General features: G+C 38.6%; 1 protein-coding gene across 2 annotated transcripts; it reads right to left on the reverse strand.

Annotated features, from left to right (window-relative positions):
• Positions 1-531: 531 nt before the first annotated feature.
• Positions 532-22,731, reverse strand: LRRC8B (leucine rich repeat containing 8 VRAC subunit B). Of its 2 annotated transcripts, none has more exons than XM_074599503.1 (5): positions 22,532-22,731; positions 7,318-7,369; positions 5,849-5,948; positions 3,007-5,165; positions 532-1,963 (listed from the first exon to the last, which is right to left on the reverse strand). In XM_074599503.1, the coding sequence occupies exons 4-5, from the start codon at positions 5,137-5,139 to the stop codon at positions 1,691-1,693; spliced, it is 2,406 nt and encodes an 801-aa protein (XP_074455604.1). In that variant the 5' UTR covers positions 5,140-5,165; positions 5,849-5,948; positions 7,318-7,369; positions 22,532-22,731; the 3' UTR covers positions 532-1,690. The 2 variants fall into 2 exon arrangements, with proteins under 2 accessions (XP_074455604.1, XP_074455606.1); XM_074599505.1 differs by lacking the exon at positions 22,532-22,731 and adding an exon at positions 13,403-13,521.

The raw sequence follows: 22,731 nt of genomic DNA on the forward strand, positions 1-22,731 counted from the left end.
GAACTACATAAAAAGTAATAGTTATACCACATCTTGGTTCCCTGAGAAGAAAAGTGCTCTAACTACAGAGGTCTTTGGAATGTCATCAGTACAGTGAATAAAGATGCACCTCTTGCACGGCTACTGCAGAGATATCTCCTACTTCCATCTTGATCAGACTTGGTTTTGGCATTTTCATTCAAAACAAACCTTACTCTCCACAAGAGTGGCACTGAAACAGGAGCGAGAGATGACTAGAAGTAGGCTAGCATTAAAATCTGGTTCATCTGTGATGATTTGTTATTACACATTGGAACGTATAGTTAGCACACTTGATGAACAAAAAGTCATTAAGAGCACAGTTTACCTCATCTATTTAACCCATAATTAAGATTGGGTTTGAAAACTTTAATATAATACAAAAATTTTTCAAATATGTTTTAGAAAGGATGCTTTTTTATCCCAGGGGTACAACTTACATTTTTAGTGAACATGATAATCATCATGAGAGTTAAGACTTCAAATACAATAAAACAGCGCACAGCAGAAGAATGAAGCCAGAAACCATTTTATTTCCATCCAGTTTTGCAAGTATTAAGGATGGCATAAGAGCTCATTCCACCACTATAAAATTATTACATCCCTAGAAGAGGCAAAGCTTATAATGTTTCCTGTTTCTTTCCCTCCCAAGTGCTTACAAACTGTGTGATTATTTGGTTTGTTTTAATTGTGTCTTTCTGTCCCTATCTAATACAAACCTCCTTCATCCTCTCCCCAGCCATCAAAATACAGTAACTGGGTGTGGAGAAGAAGCACTGAGGCAGTCAGTAATGAGAAGTTATAAAAATGTTAAACAGCCACATACACTACACTAACACCCGGGATGCTCACAACATACAGAAGACAACTTTGCAACAATATCATGTTCCATTGGCCATTGTTACCTATGAAGATCGGTACTGTAAGATTTATTGTTTAGTACATGCACACAACAGTTACTCCAGATTCTTCTGATTCCTCCCAACTTCTAGACAGCAATTCATTTTGTATTTACTATTTTTAAGGTAAAATACTAAAACTGGTTTCAGGTATTATTGTCCAGCTGGTTTTAATAGCAAGATTCAAATGGCATCTTCCAAAAATTAGAGAATTAATGCTCAGTATTTCTCAAAAGCTTTAAAAATTAAGGTATCTTGAAAAATTACTTTCAGTATACCCCATGCAATTGAACTGCTCAATAGTTTAAATTCTGAATTTAATATACTCCAAGTTAGTGAAGAGTTCATATTTAGAAACTAATTCCAGACGGTTCTTAGATCTTATACGACAGGAGATGAAACTTTTTAAAATCATAACTATCAACAGAAAAAATTCCCATAGGAAGAAAGTATATACACTCTCACTATAGCAAGGCAATCAACTCTTCCATTTCAATACTATCATAAACATTTAACCGAATTAACCGGTAGAACCCAACCAACAATTGGTATTTCAGATTTTTCAATCATATGATTACCTCTTAAAGGCTGATCTTTTATTCAAATCAAAATAAATTTTTCTTTTCCAACACAATCCAGTTCAATGCATTTAAGTTTAAGACTGATTTGTAAACGGTTATCTCTCCCTCACTTCTCTACACCTATACAGATCTTTAGAGAGATATTAAGCAAAAGGCTTGTAAAACGCAGTGATGCAGAGTTTCATTTTAAACTTAGCACTTATCTGAGCACGTCTGCAAACGCTCTCTTACGCGAGGTGGAAGTGTTTTTAACAACCTTTCTTCTACGATTAGACTATTCCGCTTTAGGAACTGACATTCTTCCAGTTCAGCAGGAAGTGATTCAAGATAGTTTCCAATGAGCTCTAATTGAACAAGATTCAGTAGCTGACCCACACAAGGGGATAAATTCATTAGACTGTTATTTCCCAGAAGAAGAAATTGCAGCTTTTTGCACTGAAATAATCCATCAGGCAGCATTTCAATCTAGAAAAAGGAAAGAAAAGAACAAAAATTATGTACATTAGAACTTGTTAGCCTACATGCAGCTGCATGTTTTGACATCTCTCGGTTTTATTTTAGGATAAAAAAAACCCAACCTCTTAATTTACGGAAGGATAAGGAAAGGGAAAATGTAATGCTTCTATCATTATGCAAAAAAGTGCTTGAGAACACCACAATGGTTTTATATACTTGTTTTGTTGTGAAGATGCTCAGCTACTGGCAGAAGTCAAGACATAAGCGTGGTGGGGGGAGCGTATACATGCATGCATGCGCAGAAGTGCGTACAAATGTGTGCATGTGCAGGTGGCAGGGGAGATAAATAGGCTACTGTCTCCTAAGAATCACTTAATGAAAAACAAACACAGATTGTGTGGAGAGACGTTAGAGTTCCTGTGTTGTGAAACCTGTACAAACAGTTTTCTGTGCAGTACAGTAGCCCTGGTCCACGCTACTGACATGTAACATCCAAAACCAGCATCACCAGTGAAAACAATTATAAACCCCAAAAGATGTCTTAAGTCACAAGCCTCGACCCCACGGTAACAAGCCAGACAGTTTAGCATGGCTAACGAGGTTACCAGCTATAATTATTTCCCTCTTCCCAATCAGACAGCTGAGCTGCTCATCAGCTAGCTGTTGATTCACTACAGCTTTCAGTCTGTCATTTTAATGCAAAAATTTAACACTGTTCACTTCCATTAAAATATTACATAGGATAGACAGCTGCAGGGAAAGAGAAGCTACATTTCTGCAGCCATTCTAAGCTATACTATCTCTGGATCAGAGCCCTTAAGCTGCTACAGACCAGCATAGTACTTACTCTCTATTATGCAAGTTTTGATGACACCAAAGTTTTAGTAATTAAACAAGCACCATCCCTTTTTTCAGCTTGATTGGGTTTACTTTAATCATGAACACCACAAAAGCATTTTGAACCAGAGGCTGTTCCAGAAAAAATGGCAGATTAAGTCAATATTTGATTATGATTATTATTATTTTAAGTAGTAATTCAAACTTCTACTTACATGGTTTTTTGTCAAAGCCAAGTACTGCAGATTGGTGAGGTAACCGATTTCTTCAGGGATGGAGGTTAGCTTATTGTAGCTAAGATCCAAATAATGTAATTTTTTACAAAGAAATAGCTGCAATGGAACATTTTTAATATTATTATAATTTAGATACAATTGTTCCAGATTTGATAACGCACCAATCTGCACTGGGACATATGAAATACTGTTGTGCCACAATTTTAAGCAAGAAAGGTTCTTAAGATGTTGAAAACTAATTATTTCTTCCACTGTTCTGAGATTATTTTCTTTTAAGTCGATTTCATGCAAATTGTTTAGGGTAAAAATGGAATGGGGAATGCGCTCTAAATCACAGCAGATTAATTCCAAGGTTCTCAGGTTTACCAGCTTCTTCAGGTTATTTAGCACTATCAGTTTATTTCCCTCATTGTTGATAGACAAGTGTTGTAAAGAAGGCAGATCTGTAACCACTTGAGGTATACGGGAGAGGTTGTTTTTTAAGCAAATTGATCTCAGATTTTTTAGCCCCTGAAAGCTTTCATTGTATATGGAGTTGTGATGATCTAGCATGAAATATCCTGTTAAGCACAATTCTTGTAGGTTTTTTAGATGAAAGACCCAAAATGGAATTCTTCCCATCTCACTAGATTTCAGGCGCAATGTTTTCAGATTTTCTTCTAAAAAGCTGACTGCTGGATAATCCATAGTTACTGATGAATGATAAACATTGAGTTCTTTGAGATTGATTAGCTGGGTCACAGCTGAAGGAAGTTTGGCTTCAGGAATAAGTTCCAGGCTTAGGACTTCTATTTCTGTTAGTTCAAAAACACTGTCCGGAAGACCACTTAACATGAAAAGGTGAAGTTCAATCTTGTCTTGGGAATTTCTTACTAGTTTATTTTTCAGTTTTTCCACTGACCATTCGTTGTTAAGATTTATCTGTTTCAGTTTGTTTTCACTCAAATCAGATAGGAATATTGAGAATCGTTGGGAATAAAGAGGATCATACTGATCTGCCAAGTGGAGAATAAACGCAAAGTCATTCTTTACATCAGGTATATCACTGTAATTACTTTTCTCTCTCAACTTCTCAAAAGAATATTGCTTAAGTGAACTTCTTAACATCCACCACAAACTGTAAGTACAAGTTAAGCCATAGAAGATCACTAAAACAACATAAAAAGAAGCCAAAACTTTAAAAATTTCTGCTAGCGAATAAACACACTGGTACCTTTTGTAGCCCGTAAAGGCTTGAACATTAACTACACAATCAATTTCAAGTGTAATAAATGATAAATAGTAGGGGACATAAGTTATTATTATTACAAATACAATGACTTTCACTATAATCTGTTTCATGTACACTGTATATATGACATCCTTCTCTTCCACATGTACTCTGAATTTCTTCACTTTTTCAAATATAGCTTTAGCTTGTTCCCCTTCTTTTTTGTCAAGAACACTTGAAGAATTTTCTCTTCCAGTTGTTTCCAAGCCAGGTTGCGAGTATGGTAGGGACTGCCTGCTGGCCCCTATATCTACTGAACTCCCAGGTGATGAAATCACTGCTTTTGATTTGGCTATTGGCAACTTCCTCACAGACTGCTCGGCAACTGTTTCTGAGAGGGCACGCGTTGTCCATGGAGAATCAAAACACTTCTGAAGAATGGCTACAAAGTGCTCAAGCCTGGAACTTGTACTAGGATAGTAAAGCCAGAAATTACTGCAAGCTGCAAAAATAAAGGTATGCAGAAGCACTAGGTATGGAAAAAATTTGGCAAACCAGTGAAGCTGTCTCTCATAACATACTGCATCAATATAGGAATACTGCTGCCGATGGAGATCATTCTGGATTTTAAGCGGGATGATTATCTGTGCTGTAGAGCTAGCCGACATGTTAAGGTTGGCTTTAACTAAATCCCAAGGCACGGCACAATGATTGTCAAATTCTAGCTTGCAAGGAAGACAACACAATACTCTGGTTTGAGTAAGCTGGAGGGCCCCAGCGAGCACAGCAACTAGCAGCATTATCATGGTGAGGTAATACCAGAAGACATCCCACCATGGTTTTAGGATGTGGTATGATGACTGGGCATCTGCTAAGAGTTTGAGTTCTGTTAGCGTGATCATGACTTTCACCTGTGAGAGAACAGCAGCTGGTAGAGGAAAAAAGAAAAGACATCCTTAGAGAATTGTTACAAACAATTTATCTCACCGTTAAACACTTTAAGCTTATTACTATTTTCACAGTTTTAGCTGTGTAACATTTGGCCTAGCATCCAGAGCATAGAAGAAGGATCCAAGAACTCCTGGCACCTAACTCTAAGCATCATATTTATTTTAAGCAAAGTTACTTGGGATATAAAAATTTAAATGAAGAGCGAAACTAGCATCACAGATCAGGAGACAGTATATTTTGACCAAACATTTGGGTACTGTTCAAGTAGAAGCAACAAGCAGGTATAGGTTAAAGACACATGTGATATTACTAGCAGTCCTTCACCACTGTCCTAAACTTGCATAGCAAAAGTGATTTCTTGTGTATGAAGAATTACAAGAATCAGAGCGCTGTATTAACGATGTGTCCTGTAATTTAGTATTTTCTACTAGATTAAATCATTCTACCCAATTAAAGAATAAAGAATACACAAAAATTCTCAAAAGAGCAGTTTTGCATTACATATTCCTATATATAATTTCCCATGTTCTCCCATCAAGAGAATTAAGCTTACTGACAGAATGCAAATGAAGCTAACATAACTTGTTATAGTCCAATATTGTCATATATATAAAAGTAGCATGCTTAACTCCCAGCAGCACAGGTTTGATTCATACTTACTTTACTAATTAAAGAGAGTAAAATTCACAGCACTGCTCAGTCAGGAGGTCTACACCTTTTAAAATTCCTTGGACATGCCATCTTTACATCTGTCTTCATTCTGGATGGAAAAAACATTGAATATACTTTATTTTTAATGGCTTCACCTAAATAAAGAGCAAACATTTCAGCTTTCACTAGAACTGCTGCCTTATTAGGGACATCAGAATCCATTAATCTTTGCATTGCTACAGCTACATGAAATGGAACACAACATACTCAGACACAATCATGTAGAATATGAAGTCAAAGTTTTGCACAGTCACATCAACACAAAAAACAGGAAACCACCTACAGCTAGCCCCGTTTCAACTGGGAAGTAATGACTTTTTTTGCCAAATAACTATGTGAAAATAAAATATGCAACATGCAAGACTTCAAGAAGTAGAATTCAATCATAAATTTGATATACCAAAGTTTAGCAGAAATTCAAGTTTCTCAAAAACAGAAGCCCATAATTTGCATCCTGAAAAAAATAATCAATGAACTATCCAGTGTCCATGGCAATACCACAGACACTACCAGCTTTAGAGAAAACTTACTGTAAAGTTTAAGCAGTACAGATACGAAGCAACAGGAATGTTCTGTACTTTTCTTATTCACAGAATCATTTAGGTTGGAAAAGACCTTCAAGATCATTAAGTCCAACCATTAACCTAGCACTGCCGAGTCCACCACTAAATGATGTTCCTAAGCACCACATCTACACATCTTTTAAATACCTCCAGGGATGGTGACTCAACCACTTCCCTGGGCAGCCTGTCCCAATGCTTGACAACCTTTTCAGTGAAGAAACTTTTCCTAATATCCAATCTAAACCTCCCCTGGTGCAACTTGGGGTTGTTTCCTCAGATCCTATCGCCTGTTACTTGGGAGAAGAGACTGACCCTCACCTCACTACAACCTCCTTTCAGGTAGTTCTAAGAGAGTGGTAAGGTCTCCCCTCAGGCTCCTTTTCTCCAGGCTAAACAACCCCAGTTCCCTCAGCTGCTCCTCACAAGATTTGTGTTCTAGACCCCTCACCAGCTTTGTTGCCCTTCTCCGGACTCGCTCCAGAATCTCAATGTCTTTCCTGTAGTGAGGGGTCCAAAACTGAACACAATATTCAAGGCGGGGCCTTACCGGTGCTGAGTACAGGGGGACAATCAATTCCCTAGTCCTGCTAGCCACACTATTTCTGATACAAGCCAGGATGCTACTGGCCTTCTTGGCCACCTGGGCCCACTGCTGGCTCATATTTATAATATATTGGTACTGGACGTTTCAATTCCAAGCAGAGCTGACAAGGTGTTACAAAGAGACAAAGAACAGCTGAACTAAGGCAAAACCTTATTCTTACTCCACATTCACATTTGAAGGAAGAATGGCTGAAAATAAGTTAACCTTTCTTGCATTGACAAGGCTACTTTTAATAGAATGTATAAACTTACCAGGCCCACTCAAGGGAAAGCAGCTGTAGGACAGGATGGTTACAAAACACTCCTGGAGAGAAAATAAATTATCCATCAGATCATGAAATATTTGAACTCCAATAACTGTGAGTATAAGAACAACAGCTCATTACTCTTTCTGCAGCAGTGTTTTAAAGGTTCAACATTTAATGAGAAAAAGATCTAACTAGAGATCTAGTTAGAATAATTTAAGATGCCACTCCCATCAAATTATTTACTTGGTCACCATCTAAAAGTTGCTTTTCCTAAAGTAGAGATAAGGTAATGACCCTTATTATTGTCCCCTCTCCAAGCACTGAAAGCCATTTAAGCTCAACAGCTTTTGCATTTAAGTAAAATTACTAGTCCTGCAGCTGAGATGCTCTAACCACAGCTAAGAAATAGCAATTTCTTCAATCCTTCCGGCTCAACTTGCAAAAAACACATCTGTAAATACCTTTAAAATGAGTTCTTTTGGTTTAATTCTTTGAGGTGTGAATATAAAAGTAAAGTACAAAAGGGTACTAAATCCATTCAAACTAAAGCTTTCATTCTGCAAAGAATATCTGGATCGTGTCTCGACTCAAGCCAAACATGCTTGGTTTGAACATAGACAGAAAAATCAAAAGTATTCTTTTCATTTCTGATCTAGAATTAAACCCAGTCAATTCTTCTTACTTGAACTTTGTTACAGAAATGAAAGACTTGAGATCCTGGTTAAAGTTGTAAAGAACTTGCTAAGAGATAAATATGTTGAATGATTCAACAAAGTAAGACCAAAAGGTAAAAATAATATATTTTTAACAAAGAAAAACATTTGAAAAGTCAAAACGATCACTGAACTGGCTGAGAGTTTAAAATAGTGTGAAAAGGCCAATTAGCATGAGGATGGAAGAAATCCTTTTATGACAAACATCATCAGGGAGTTAGGCAGATATTAACATTTTAAGAAGATGCTTTATATAACTAAATGCTTATTAGAGAAAGTTACAAGTAACATAATTTAATAACGCACATACGTACTTTGCACTTTTATATAAAGAACACCACTCGGCGGGTAACAGACCTATTTGGGGGAATAAGCAAGGCTCTTGTTGGGTATAAGGGACAGAATTCAGAGTACAATAAAACAGTTAACAGTGTTTGATAAAGTATTTTCTCTAAGTCACTTAAAGAAAAACAGAAAATGGAACGCAAGCCAATTCTATTAAAAAAATATCGGTACACTTGAGAATATGCATAACCGAATACACCTTCTTCAAGCAATGCCACAATGCTCAAACATTATACAGGTTGAGAACTCAAAGTGAGACTGACCCATGTAATCTTGTAAGGTCTGTTTCTATAAAACGCTTTCTCACCTCGCTGCCTTGAAGTGGAAAGTTGTTAGTTGCTACTACATATTTCAGGAAAAAAAGGCTACATTCTTGCTCCGGTTTTAGAACACTTTCTAGCAGAAAGTGAGCGTCGCAATATTAAGTATTTAAATACTTGAACTCTGGTCTTGCTAATGACTACTTTTTGAAACCTGCCAATGAAGTATGCATATTTATTACAATTCTATGTATATGAAATAAAGTTTCCTATTAGAGAAGTACACAGTACATACAAGTGTAATATAAACATGTGAATTATTAATGATCATTTTGCTAAAGACAGTTTTCTTTCAAATCCTATCTGTACGCCAAGAGTGACTAATCAAATGGAATAATGCTGAACTGTAATGGGTTTGATAAATTTCATCTCCAGCAGCTTTCAACCCATATCAAAGCCATAAAAGCTTTTCAAAGTGGCCTAATTTAATTGGCAATCTTTCTTAGAAGATGAGACAGAAGTTTAGCCCCAGGCTAAATGATGACTTCAGGAGAGTTACCCCAGAGCAGTACTGGGACGCAGGCCAGAAAAATAAAGTAATAAAGATCACTAACATCTAGGCAATTTTTAGTTACTTCAAGACTTATAAATCTGATCAATAGAAACATATCCAGAATACGAATAAAAGCCTATCATTTTGAAAAATATTATCTATAAGCACCAGATATCCTGCCTCACCCTCCCCTGCTGCCAAAAGGTTACTTAACATTGTATTACCGCGTCATTTGGTCACTGCTCACATAATTTTAGGCACATTTAGTAGGGGATGGCTCTGCAGCAAGATAAGTGCCCGATTGTCCTCCCCAAAGGATAATGGGCTACAAAAAGCCCGTACCTGACAGGAGGCTTTGTTTTATTTTTAAGGCTGCACTGTTTTTGTTGATTAAGTATTCACCTAGTGTTTCTGACACACTAAGTTAATCAAAATAGATTTATACAGCTAAAGCACACCTGACAGGTATTCCAGTGGCCCCTCTATCTTGCCTTTTTCCCCTCTGCCTCAGAGAAATGCAGCCATCAAGTTTTCAGCCAATCTTTTTAGGGTCATGATGTTATCCCAACAACACGATGCGCTTCTTAACTGAGATAGGGAGATGCTGACATACAAAGTAAATGTGTCTGTTTTACCAATTTTCTATCAAAAGTGATTCCTGAACTACAGTACCAACTTAGCTTCTAGCTAGTGTATCACTTTTTCTCTCTCACCTGAAACACATCCTTCCTGGCTAAAACTTCCCCTGCTATTAGCATACTACTATTTCCTTTTCCAAGTGTTCCCTAAACAACAAAAAACTGGGTACTGCAAGAGTTCCCAGGGAAGCCCGACTTCATAAAGAATGATACTGCCATACATACTCTTAACAGATGTATTCAGATGACCACCTCTGCCTTTTTTAAGCCTCCTGTTAATAAGTAATAGACTACTCAATTCAAGCACTACATTTGATGTGTGGTCTTTCCGAATCTGTACTTTGACCACTTGTGTGCACACGCAGCGGATTCAGTTACAGAATCTTTTCAGTGGGGTTTGTATTTTTGGATCTGTTCCACTGAATGCAGAACAACATGCAAACAAGATTAGAGAAAGCTTCTTTCCAGTTCCTTCTGAAGAAGGTCACAGGTGATAATTAAACACGTATAAGTGATTATCCTTTTGTGTTTAAAATAAACCCGAAGACATTCCCACATTCTACAATAACCAGCATATTCCTCAAGCACAGGATGTTCAAGACTACACTAACATTGTTCAAGTTTTCCATATGAACCTTTCAAACAATCAAAGACTGTAATTAAAACTACAGACAATCTCACCATCTGCATCTGGATTAACTAGATGCCTTGCCTTTCTTAAATACTCCTGCTCTCAACACAATACTGCTGAACATAAGACGTGGAACAGCAATAGCAAAGTCTTAGGCTGTTTAAGAAGCAATCCTTGCTCTCTGGAGAAGGCTGTTTACATAAAACTATGTAGCCCAATAGTTTCCGGTGTGTGTGTGTGGACTACTGTAAACATGTTTTTAGTTTAAAATTTAGTAAGTTAGGCTGCACTGACATTTTCACTTTACATGGGTTACTTTTCCTCTACTACTGCTTCAGTGTTAACTGCATAGCACATAAGCTGAAAAAGTCTTGCAAAATTAAGCAACTACTACCCAGCTCTACCACTACCATACCTTCAGCAAGCTGAGAAAGAGAGTACAACATAGCGAGTGTATTTTAAATCGTTTCCTCAGCTACCCAAAAGCTTCGGCATTCCAAGGTTGAACACAAAAGGCCTTAAAGCACCTGAAAAAGAAACACCTTAAAGGCAGCTTCCCCTAAACTCAGAATATCTGTCTTTATTCTGTTACTTCCTTTCTCTTTAATGCAAGAAGAATACTTTATCTTGCAGTCTAATCTAAATGGAAAATAAGCTTTACTCCAATTTGATTTGCTTTACAAGCACAAGACTTACTCTTCAAATCTGGCTGTGCAGAATTAGATACACTACATTATGCATTTCCAACCTATGCCTGCAGCACTCCAGAAGAGACCATTGCCTTCCTTGAGATATATTAAAGTTAACTTCTCATTAAATGCCATCAATATGCAAGTATTAAGTCTTTTCTCTATTCAAGATGACCAGTAAAGAATTAATCTTTGATAGAAAAATATGTCACTGGTCAAACACTCACTAGGGAGGAGATGGATCATCTTCAGACATTGTGATTCCACAGGTAGTTAGAATTACATACCTGTAGGCCACAGGATAACAAATCACATCAGCAAGGTCTGCAAAAGTCCATGAAGTTACTTGAGCCTAACTCTCAATAGTGGATGAGAGGGAGAAACCAAGTCAATTATTTTGAGGGTTGAAGTCTGTAATGAAGTTGTATTACAAGATATGAATTTAAAAGGTTGTTAAATGTGCTTTTTGTTTAATACTAGTCCAGCCTGGAGAGCTATTTTAAATACAAATTCATATTCAGATATACATACTTTGACTGGTAAAAGCCCCTTCCCCAGCCCTCTCCTCAAGTTCAAGGTGCTAAAGACTGTATTCTAGCTATAACAGGTCACAACCTATGCTCCTAGAAAGGCCTGTACTAGCAAGACAAATACTCAGTTTAAACCCAAGTTTAAGACCAAACAGACAGTAGGTGAGACAAGGAGTTTACACAAAAAAACCCCCACTGCAAAACAAAAGAAAAAAACCTGATAAGTAGGTACCTAGGAAACTTAGGAAACCTAGGTTTCTGAACAAGCATGTTTCTGAGTTAAACAGGCAAGCAATCTAATGGTAAAGAAACTAAAGTAAAATGAAAGGTAGACCAGATTTGTTTTGCATATAATTGCATCAACGCAACTGAGCTCTTTGAAAGAAAGCTGTCTACATTCTGAGCAAATACCACTTCATTCATAGTCAAGGGGCTTTCTAAGACCCCTACCAAACCAAGCAGAATCCAGACTCTGAATCAAACCTGAACATTTCTAGTAAGCAATAGTTTGTACAGCTTTAGTGTCCTAGCACTATTTTCAAACTCAGAGATGCATTTAAAAAAAAAAAGAAAAAAAGAAGTTAAGGTTATATCAGGTGAAGACAGAAGTATGACAGAAGAAGGACTTTAACTACACAGACAAGTATTCCAGTGCTATGGTCTCCTCTTTCCTTGAGGACACATTAAGATAAAACTACAGCCAAGCTGTAGTAACTTTGGCAGACCATAGATATATTTTCACCTTGTGCCTTCATCCCTTTAATTCTTTTTAACTACAAATATAAACTTAAGAGCAGTATTAGCATCTAAAATACTGATTACAATAAATATCAAAACAAGCATATGTTTAGAAGAGAGTACTTTGTATTGGTTATACAAAGAATCCAAAGAGTAAGTTCACTTAGAGAAATTTTTTGTTTCACTCTAATATTTAACTAATAATTGAACTTATTTAATTTGTATTCTCAACAGAGACTCTAGCACTCTTTTTAGACAGATTTTTTATTTGGTACATTAATTTACGTTTCTTCAAACGGTTGTACATCTCACATATTCCTCCTTAAAAAGGAAAATATTAACAGAAAAAGGCTGCCAAAACTCCACATTGGTATTACCCACTAAAAAACTGCTCTGCTATCACGAGTCTGCTTGGCAATTCCTAAGGAAATATAGCAAAACCCATTAACAGAGTAAAAAAAAAAAACTAGAGAGTTCCATAAGACTTTTAAAAAAAATAAGAGTGTAAAACTGTAGTGGCACATTGAGGTGTTGGTGATCCCCTCTGGCTAGTTAACAAGCCCAGGCTTGTGCAGTGCAGATCTCTTGGCCACAAGATAAACTCAGGCAGCTCACAGCAGAGGAGTCTGCAGGCAGCTCCCACTTGGTACCAGCGATTAAACCACCTGCACGTCCTTGTCTTTATCAAGAAGCACAGCAAGCAGTTCTCCTGTGAACATCCTTCCTGGTTGACAGCAGAAGTGATGCAGAGAGTTGTTTTCTTATAAGAAAATTTTATATTAGCTCAAATGATCAAAATGAGGTAACCCGTTCTACAGGCAGGGTCTGCGTGGTGTGCTGCACAAGGATTGAAGGCTCATTTGGTGCTGCACACACAACTCGTGTTTCCAGCTTCTAAAGGGATGCAAGATTACCTATACTATTCTCTTTCTTTATATAGCATCAAATCCAATAAAAAGCATTTTAAATGATACTGTACAGAGTTCGAGTACCTTTTTTTACTGAGATCATCATGGACTAGCACCTCTTGGTGCAAACCACAAACGATACAGTCTTCCAGAAGGTTGCTTCTGCTATTCTCATGAAGTAAAAACAGGGGCCAAAAAAAAACTGAAACAAAGAACAAGTCCCAAATATCTGTTAAGTGGCACCATACAGTCTGATCACATTCATTTTCAACACAAAGAGGTTACTATTTAAAGTGAAGCACTATCTTCTGCCAGCCTCCTTCCCCCTTTTTTTTGGCCCTGTAACATTTCAAGTAAACAAAAACTTCACTATTGAATAAAAAGTAGGAGAGGGGCATGCATTCCTACTACTTCTGAAGTATCTATACACTTCTAAGAGCCCAAAGAACTGTATTTTTAAGCTCGGCATTAGACAGCCCATAATGAAGTACACAATTTAATGCAACAGAAAAGAAAGTCAATTCATGTTAAGTCTCAAAAAGGGGACACAGTAACACAAGCAGAATCAGCACCCAAGCAGTACAAGACTTTTTCCTTTTTTTACAAATAAGTTTGAAGCCAAGCACATTCAAAGCATGTATCAGTTACCTCCTTGTAGACAAACCTACCTTTTTTCATTAAATGTTAAGGGATTTGTGAAATAGGATTGCAAGAGCACTGAGATACTAGACTGCATCACCCACAGCAATGTACTCAAATCATCAATATCACCCCAGAGTGGCTCAGCTATCACAGACACAAACATACAATCATGAACTTCATATATATTTAAAGAAACAAACAAGTCCAGTTACAAATCCATTAAGTTTTTTCCTTTCAAAAAATATAACACTCAAGTTATAGAAGTAAAAACTAAACAGAGCTTGCCAGACCAAGTAAGCGCATTTCTTTGATAAATAGTTTTCTAAACAAGCCAGGTGCAAGAGATTGAATCTAGGTTACAGAAAACAACTTCCAGAGTGACTCCATACTATATCAGCTAAGACAAAGCTGGTAATTTCACAAAAATTACAAGCAATTCACAGAAAAGGTGACAGGTCATAGGCCATGCCGAACAGAGAACAGGTAGACTAGATAAAAATAAGATTTAACACTTATGGGGACTGCAGCAATGGGAAAGTGTAAAAAAAATTAAATTGTGCAAACAATAGGCTTTTTCCTCTACCTTTTGAGTCAGTTGCTGGAAGCAACCAAAAAAAGAGGGGAAAACCCTACCTGGACTAATCCTTTGTACGAGGAATGCGCCACCGATGATGTAGCCCTAAGAGCAGCAAAGGCTGTCCTCCACTACTATCCGAGAAAATACTTGTAGCAGACAGGTGCACCATCCCTGCACAAATCTGATCTGGATGCCTGAAGAGCATTATCATCCCATTTAGAAAAAGCCAACAAACCCAAAATCAGAACTGTGAGACTAGCAATGCTCAGAGGGATGGTGCCTCTTAAGTAGGCTAAAGGAAGTGGGCTTTCTAACATAAGAAAAAGAGGAATGAGAATGTAGTGGGGGTGGAGAGGAAGGGATAAAACAGCATGGGAAATGCATCTGCCTTCTCAGGACGGAAGTACATAGCCCATCTGTGCTCAGCTAACACTTATTCAAACCAGCGTGGGAGGAGACAACTCTCTCCAGAGATGACTGCAGGCATGCCATGCTGTCAAACATTCCAGCCCAAAGGTGCCATGGAAGATATCACAGAAGTGGCGCAGATTACACTCTTAAATGGTACCTAAAAGAACAGGCCTCCTTTGGTGTTTCCCTGCCCCCCAACTAGCTTTTACAATCCATATGGCAATGCTGAACATAGAAATACTATACCAATACTACAAACAGTCCTTACTTCGAAGTCCCAAAGAAATCTTAGAACAAGTTTGGAGCATTAAGTACGAAAAGTCTCCTTGGTTCTTCATCCATTGTTTCGTAAGCAATGAAGATCACACGAAAAGCAATCTCAAAAGGTCTAGACTAGAACGGATATCTGTTGTATTCTGTACCTTTTATAGCTCTCCCAGAAACCATCTTACACAACAGCACATCGAGTCCTTCATCCCAGTACTAATGTAGCTAACACAGAGTCAGACACCTTCCAACTGCATGAAATTAGATTTTCAAGCTCACTTATAACGCCTTTTTATTCTCATAACCACATTCCTGGGTCTTTCTCATGCTGAGAAATACGAATACATAACCATAAGACAATGGTATCGGCTGCATCCCTCCAGCATTCTAAAGGAAGCCACAATGGTATCTATTTAATTCTGCATACCAAGATAAGTACTACAATAGAAAATTAATTTTTATCCCCTTAGTTTCCAGAAGCCAGGCAGATACTCATGATGTCCATCCATTGTGCTACTGTGCTCAGGACATCAGAAAATAAAGCAGAGGAAGATAACACTGGAGAATATTCACAGCTTAAATACTACAAAGTTTCCCTACTAGCAGATTCTTTAATTATAGTATAGTTTATTATCTACAGTCTTCAAGAGCAGTAAAAGTACAAAAAAGCCAGCAGTATAAAACAGTTATGATTATTTAACAAAAACCATCTTTCTCTGGGAAAAGGCCAGGAATTGCTCATACATGCTCTTCCATTTTCAGTGTACTTTTCAATAAAGTTATAAATGGCAGAGACCCTTGAAATAACCAAGACAACTCCTGTAACCAGTGGAAACAAGTCTGAAATAAGAAAATACTCTCAGAAGGAGAAGCCTTGGAGTATGTCCGCACACCTGAACTAGCTCTGAATTAATTTCAAGTACCACCAGGAGTGCTGCTGTCACAGCAGAACATAGCATGGACTACAAATCCTATTTAAGAAGTCAAGTAAGCATTTGGGTCAATTTTGTAGTCCACAGGGTATCATGCCGCTATAACTAAGCTATCAATATAATACGTTATATGGTAATGTAACACCTTAGGTACTAATGTATTAACTAAAACGTGTTCATATTCTGGTTTGATACTTCCAGATAAAGTTCCTATAAGGAATTCAACAGCACTGCATTTAGACAAAGATCAAAGGGGGCAACATTTTTCATACCATAGAAGTCCTGCTAGTTTTGCACAGAGCAGAGTACTGAAATCTAGTGGTTTAGATATTCAGAACCACTATTGTACATATTTTCCTAGCTCAAACACTGCTTTCCAATACAATAACCATATCCAACCCATTTAATAGGGATGCTTACCTCTGACAGCTGAATAGTTCTATACAAGTCATTTTATTTCTCTCTACCTCAAATTCCTCAGCCATAAAATCAAGGTAATATTTCTCCCATTCTTCATAAAGTATTTAAATGAGGAACATTATACAGTAATAACACTTCTTACTAAGTAATCATGGATGCTATTCTGGATTGTACTACAGGTTCTATTAGGTTCTGAGAGCTGGCAGCACACGTGCTATTACTTTTTCTAATAGCGGTCAGACAGTTATCACCTTTGCCTAATCTCAGAAATATGAATTTGCATTTATACTCCTTTTCTAGCTAGAATCGCTTTGATGTTTCTAAAATATGAACAGTTATTTGGTACCATAAGTTAAAATTCCAACATTTCACTTAAAAAGGAAACTGATGTTTTTTCAGTATTTATAAACTGCCAAGACCAAGCAGCATCCTATCAGGATAATAGATGTTGAGAACTAACAGAAACATCAAGTGAACATCAACAGAAACACAAATCAAAAATATATACCAAATACATTCTGTCTCTGCAACATAATTATTACCAGGTACAAATATAGCTACAAGATTTAAGAACAGCCAAAAAACTGTTTTGGTTTTAAGTTTTCCTGATGCTGCATAAGTTTCATGAAGAACTTACCAGAAAGGAATATTATTACTTCCACAGACCACAGAGAAGAATTTAACGACATCTAGGAAAATATAATTATCAGGGCAGCAATACAGAAACACATCTGATTTCACTCTATTAGTTCTGACATTGGAAAGCTGATTCAGATTTTGAGCAGTGGCTCGTATCTCTTCTCAGAAGCAGCAGCTTTTCATCTTGTTTAACAGGAAAGACAGTTATTCTTGAAAGCCAGCCTGACAAGTTAAAACACTTGATTCTAGATGTTCAGACTAAACATCCAAAATAAAATAATGAGAACAGGTAAGTTTCCAATTTACATCAGGCACTCTTTTTGTATCCAAACTCTCCTGAAACCCATCATGTTATTTTTTTAAAGAATCTCCCCACCCCAAAGGAAAAATTCATGAAACTCCGCAGCCAAATACAAACTCACCGGAAATGGAACAGGTTTAACTAATGCTCTGGCAGGGAGCGTGCTGTGCACACAATCACCTCAATCTCTTCAGTATCTTCCTGTTCATATTATTCTACATTATGTATTTATTAATTGGACAAAGCACCCAGCTACATCTTCTTTTAATAAAATTAAAGGACCAAAGGACAAATTTCACATTGCACATACTGTGTAATAGTCTACGTGCAAATTACATACTACTGCCTAAACCCAACTCTGCAGTTTGAGAACTGCCCATACGATCACAAGAAGTAAAAGCGCTGTTATGCTTACCAGAAGCATCTCCTAGAACAATGCTAAGTTTCAGAACCACGTACAAGTGATCAAACTTGAAAGCTACAGTAAACCTACAGTAATCCCACTTTTTTTCCTGAACAAACACAAAGTTAGCTTAGCACCTGTGTTCACGCTTTACACTTCCATCAAGCCGTGCAACGTACTCTTCTACTGGGCAAAATTTCCTTTTTGAGTAGGCTGTCTGAGGAGACCTAACAACTGGCAAGTTTTTTCAGATAGCAGCACTACAAGAAAAACACTTTTTGGTATGAAGCCAAGTTTAATAACTCCGAAAACAGTCAAGGTTTTATCACCACCTGAACCAATTAAGAACTTAGAAGTAGAACGAAAAAATCCAGCCCCATATTTGTAAGAAACCGAATAACAGTTTGAAGCAAAGCAGATGCTACTTTTAACAACTCCAGTTCAGTAAAGCATTTGAGTATTGACACATCCCGTCTCACTTTAATTAAGCAATGTTTTGGTGTTTTCCTGATGTTGAGTCAGTGTCATTGCAAAGTTAGTATTTAAACAACATTCATGTTTAATAAAAAACGTTTACTTATAAAACAGTTTTCCTGTACTGCAAAGGCACTGGCAAAGTAATAATAATTTTCACACTTTCATTGGCATGGGTTGGAAGTGATAGTTAATCTTGTTAATAATTTAAACACACCTAGAAACAGTGTTTCAGTTAAAACTTTTCAAATGCCCTCTCTTCTTCAAATATTTTGGATTACACAACAAATGCACATCAAGATTTTGCATGCATTCAGATGGAAAAATTAGTTTAAAGGATAAATATTTTAGCATTAGAGTCTAAATTTGCATTTCTTTAATTCCAGCTCAGTAATCTTTACATTTGCATGCAGATGAACTTCGCTACCAGAAAATACCTGACTAAATATTTGACAACCTGAACTACTTACAGAATACCAATATTTTCCCCAGAAAACTAAAACAATAACATCCAGGAAATCAGGGGTTATATTTCCTGGGGTTTTAAGTGAGAGCTTTAAAATCAATGTCACTTTAATTAAGCCTGAGTAAACTACATGACCATAGTCTGTAGCTGCCGTGCCACAAAAATAAAACTTTGTTTCCATATTAAACTAAAACCACAACTCAAGCTAGTATCTCCCAAACAAACAAACCGTGTTTACAACAAGGTCTCAAGCCTACTAACAATTAGCAGCAACAAAACCAGACTGTGTTACTACCATAGTCTTTATCAGTATCACTGGATCCCTTACCGGCATTTTTAATCCCTTCAGTTTCTCACAGTCAACTAAATTCTCAGTTTCAGTATAAGAAATTGCATTTCAGTTTACAGTACCAGAACATACTGAAAAGTTGAGCACTTGATGAAAACGCACTCACATAATTTAATTCAGGGTGTGTGAAGACACTATTTTGAAACAGAATGGCACCAATGAGAATTGAGATGAAGATACTCCATTACGAGCTTTCTCCACAATTCCCTTCCGATTGCTGAAAGGCCTTAGAATCCTCTTGGGTGTACATTGGACAGGGGTGTGCCAGCATTATACCCCAAACTGCATTTCCAACAGCTTTCCTGAGAGCTGCATCATCTGCCTTCTTTCCAACGTACCACAACACTAGGAAGTATAGTCTTTCCATATAAGGAAGTTTCAACCAGATAACTGGGGAAACTGTTCATAAGTATTATGAAACTTTGGTTCAATATTGAATTACAATTTGATTTCAACTAGCTAGAAATTAAATCCCCAACTAGTTCCTAGCACGCTAACAACTCTTGGGGTAAAGAATCACCAAACCCAAGCATAACTACGATAAACTGAAGCCCGCTTACCAAGTCTGGTAAAATTCTAATTGGAATGTATGGACAAGATAGTTCATACAAATAAGCAGTTTAGTTATTAATAACTTAAGATTCATAAGAAGCTTTCTGACATTCATGAGGCTGACTGCCCACATGGCAGTGGCAGGGTTAATAAAATTCAGGCCACAGCCTCTCAGCTACATTTACCAGCTGCCACAAAGCACAGTTACAAGTTTGCCATGTGCGGTTCTGAACTCACTCCATACAGGGTACAAATATGTATTAGACAAGGTATACCATAGCTTGTCACCAGTTAAGAAGAATAAAGCATATAATTTACTAGTTAATTATTAGCAAAAACCCAACATATAATCTATACCACTTACACATTAAAATGACAGAATATTTAAATATGAGAGTATTAATTCCACTTTACATTCCTTGCCCTTCTGCATGGATACCCATGGTATCTGAACCCAATATCTTCATAACCACAGCACAGATTTCTAACTTATCTTTAAAAAGAGTAACTGTAAGAGCAACTGGCAGCATAACACTATTTGCAAGGCAACAGCTGTTATAAGGATGCCTACAGAAAGGACAAATACAGCCCACGGGACAGTGCACAGAATACAGATAGCGTGAAACATTCAGTTAGGGAACAACAGAGACCAGTATAAACCACACCTTATCCCCTTAGTCACATAAAATATCCATTTCTAATCCCAGCTGAGTAAAGCTTTATGGCTTTAGCAGTAGGTATGGTAAGCTGAAGTAACATTATAGTGCCACAGTCTCTTTTGCTACCTGTAGCATGTCAGGCAAGGCAGGCACAGCAGCAGCTACAGGAACACAAGATTTCCCCTTCCACCCTCTCTTCAGAAACCCATTATAAAAATACTTCTTTGGCAGTGACATATTGCTCTACAAAGATCATTCTACAATGCTGAAATACTGATGGATGTTTCTTTAGCATTGTTGGTCCCTCCCTAAAATTTACTCAACATGCTTTCATCAATTTCAAAGAGAAGCTGTACTGGTATCTTGCAAGAAACAAAAGGCAATTTTCTTTTTCTCCCCATGAGAATCCTATTTTCCTGAAAAAGGAAAAAAATAAGAGTCAGACCAGCAACTCTCTTCTCTCAAGAGTGCAAGGGAACCGGCACGTTAATACTGCAAATTTCTAAAAGGTACATCAATTCTACTGAAGTTGAAACTCAGTTACGTTACGCTAACGTAAAATTCAGTAGAGCGTAAAAATATATGCTAATGCAAAACTCTGTGATAAACATTTTGTTATCTAGCTACAACAGAACGTTTAAAACACTGTGGAAAACCCTTAACAAAACTTGTTCCCTTTCCTAACTATTGGTTCTTTACTACTGCCGTTCTCCCTTCTGCTCTCATTTCATGTCCCTTGCCCTTCTCAGCACCACAGATACTGAAGAAATGCACTACTTAGGACAACTCTTCTGTTCCCCTTGCAGTCAGCTGAGTTACACAGAGTAAAGAAAACACACGCAACGTACACAGTAAATACATAATATATTCTATGAGTGATATACTATAAAATTTTGATACTTCAGTCTTGTGGGCTTTTTTCCTCCCCTCTCCTTAAAAGTTTAAGAGCTCAAACAAGACAAATCAATAAGCCCTGATCTTTTGCCCTCTCTGCTAGCAAGGTACACAAGGAAGAATTCTGAGACAGCAGGAAATAATTGAGGCCTTACCTTATCACTTCAGCAAACAGATAAGGAAAGCTGAGAGTCAGCAAAACAGGTAGCTTTGATACTTGAAACTGCAAGTGACCACATAGTCCCTAGCTCATCCTAGCACTACTTGCAAGCTACTGTTTTAAAGGGCCACAATAGGTGCCAATTCAAACACAGTTTACCTGATCAGCGTAATTAATGACAACCTTCATATAACATTACCCGCTAGAGAAGTCTGCTTTAACCAGTCCTATAGAACTGGTTAATTGCAGTATTCATCACAAATTCTTGATTGAAGCCAGGAAGCTGCCTCAGTTTCACCACAGAACAGCCTCACGTCACCAAAACACCTCGCTAGGATGCCAGAGAAAGCGACCGTGCAAGAAACCCCTCGCTACGAGAACGGTGCCTGGCTGGGGATGAGAAATGCGAGGGCAAGACCGAGGAGAGGAAGAGAACGACAAAGACGAGGAAAAGGGACGTTTCTTATTTCACACGCGATACTGCCAGGCCTCGGCAGCGGGTTTAACTCTTCTCTTCCTTTCGGAGAAGTTGGGACTTGGCAGCCGCCCGCCGTTTGCTCCAGGGCAGGTGCTGCCGCCGCACATGGGCCGCTGCCGCCCGGCCGCGCCGGGAGCCCGGGGGAGAGGAAGGAAGCCTCAGGGCGACCTGTGGCGCCCCGGGTCACTTAAGGACACGTGTAAATATCGCTTACGCAAATCAGAAAACGGTTTTTTGGTTTTGATGTTGTTTTTTTTTTCTTCCCAGCCCCACCCGCACGGGAGCGGGGCGGCCGACAGGCCCCAGGGGCCGATAGAGACTCCCTCCGGAGCCCCGTCCCTCCATCCCTCCCAGCCCCGGCCGGCCTACGGGGAGGCGGGCAGGTGAGCGGCGGGGCGCCGCCGAGGGAAGGGGCGACAGCCGCGCAGGCTCACCGGGCCACCGGGGGCCGGCAGGCCCCCACCTCTCCCGCCGCCGGCGGGGGCCCCCTCAGGCAGGCGGGAAAAAACGGGGGCCGCCCTCGGGAAAGCCCCGCTCCCTCCCCACGCCGCGGGGCACCTGTCAGCACCGTCCGCCCCTCCTCGCTTACCTGCCCACACCGCCTTCCTCCCCTGCCTAGGCCCGGCCTATGACCAGGCGCTCCGCCCGCCCGCAACGGCTCCCTCCGTCCGCTCCGGCGAACGGGCAGCACGGCGCGAAGCACCGGCTCCAACCGGCACTTCTCGGATCCGCCCCGCCGTTGTCACGTTACCGGCGGGGCCAACCAATGGGGCGAAGCCGGCGGAACCG

The sequence above is a fragment of the Larus michahellis genome, chromosome 8 (assembly GCF_964199755.1).
Source record: "Larus michahellis chromosome 8, bLarMic1.1, whole genome shotgun sequence".
Taxonomy (NCBI): domain Eukaryota; kingdom Metazoa; phylum Chordata; class Aves; order Charadriiformes; family Laridae; genus Larus; species Larus michahellis.

Coding starts and splice junctions, on each gene's coding strand:
- LRRC8B (XM_074599503.1), bottom strand. CDS start 5,139: ATGATCACGCTAACAGAACTCAAACTCTTAGCAGATGCCCAGTCATCA. Junction 1,964..3,006: donor TGGCTTTGACAAAAAACCAT/GTAAGTAGAAGT, acceptor TCCTTTTTCTAG/ATTGAAATGCTGCCTGATGG.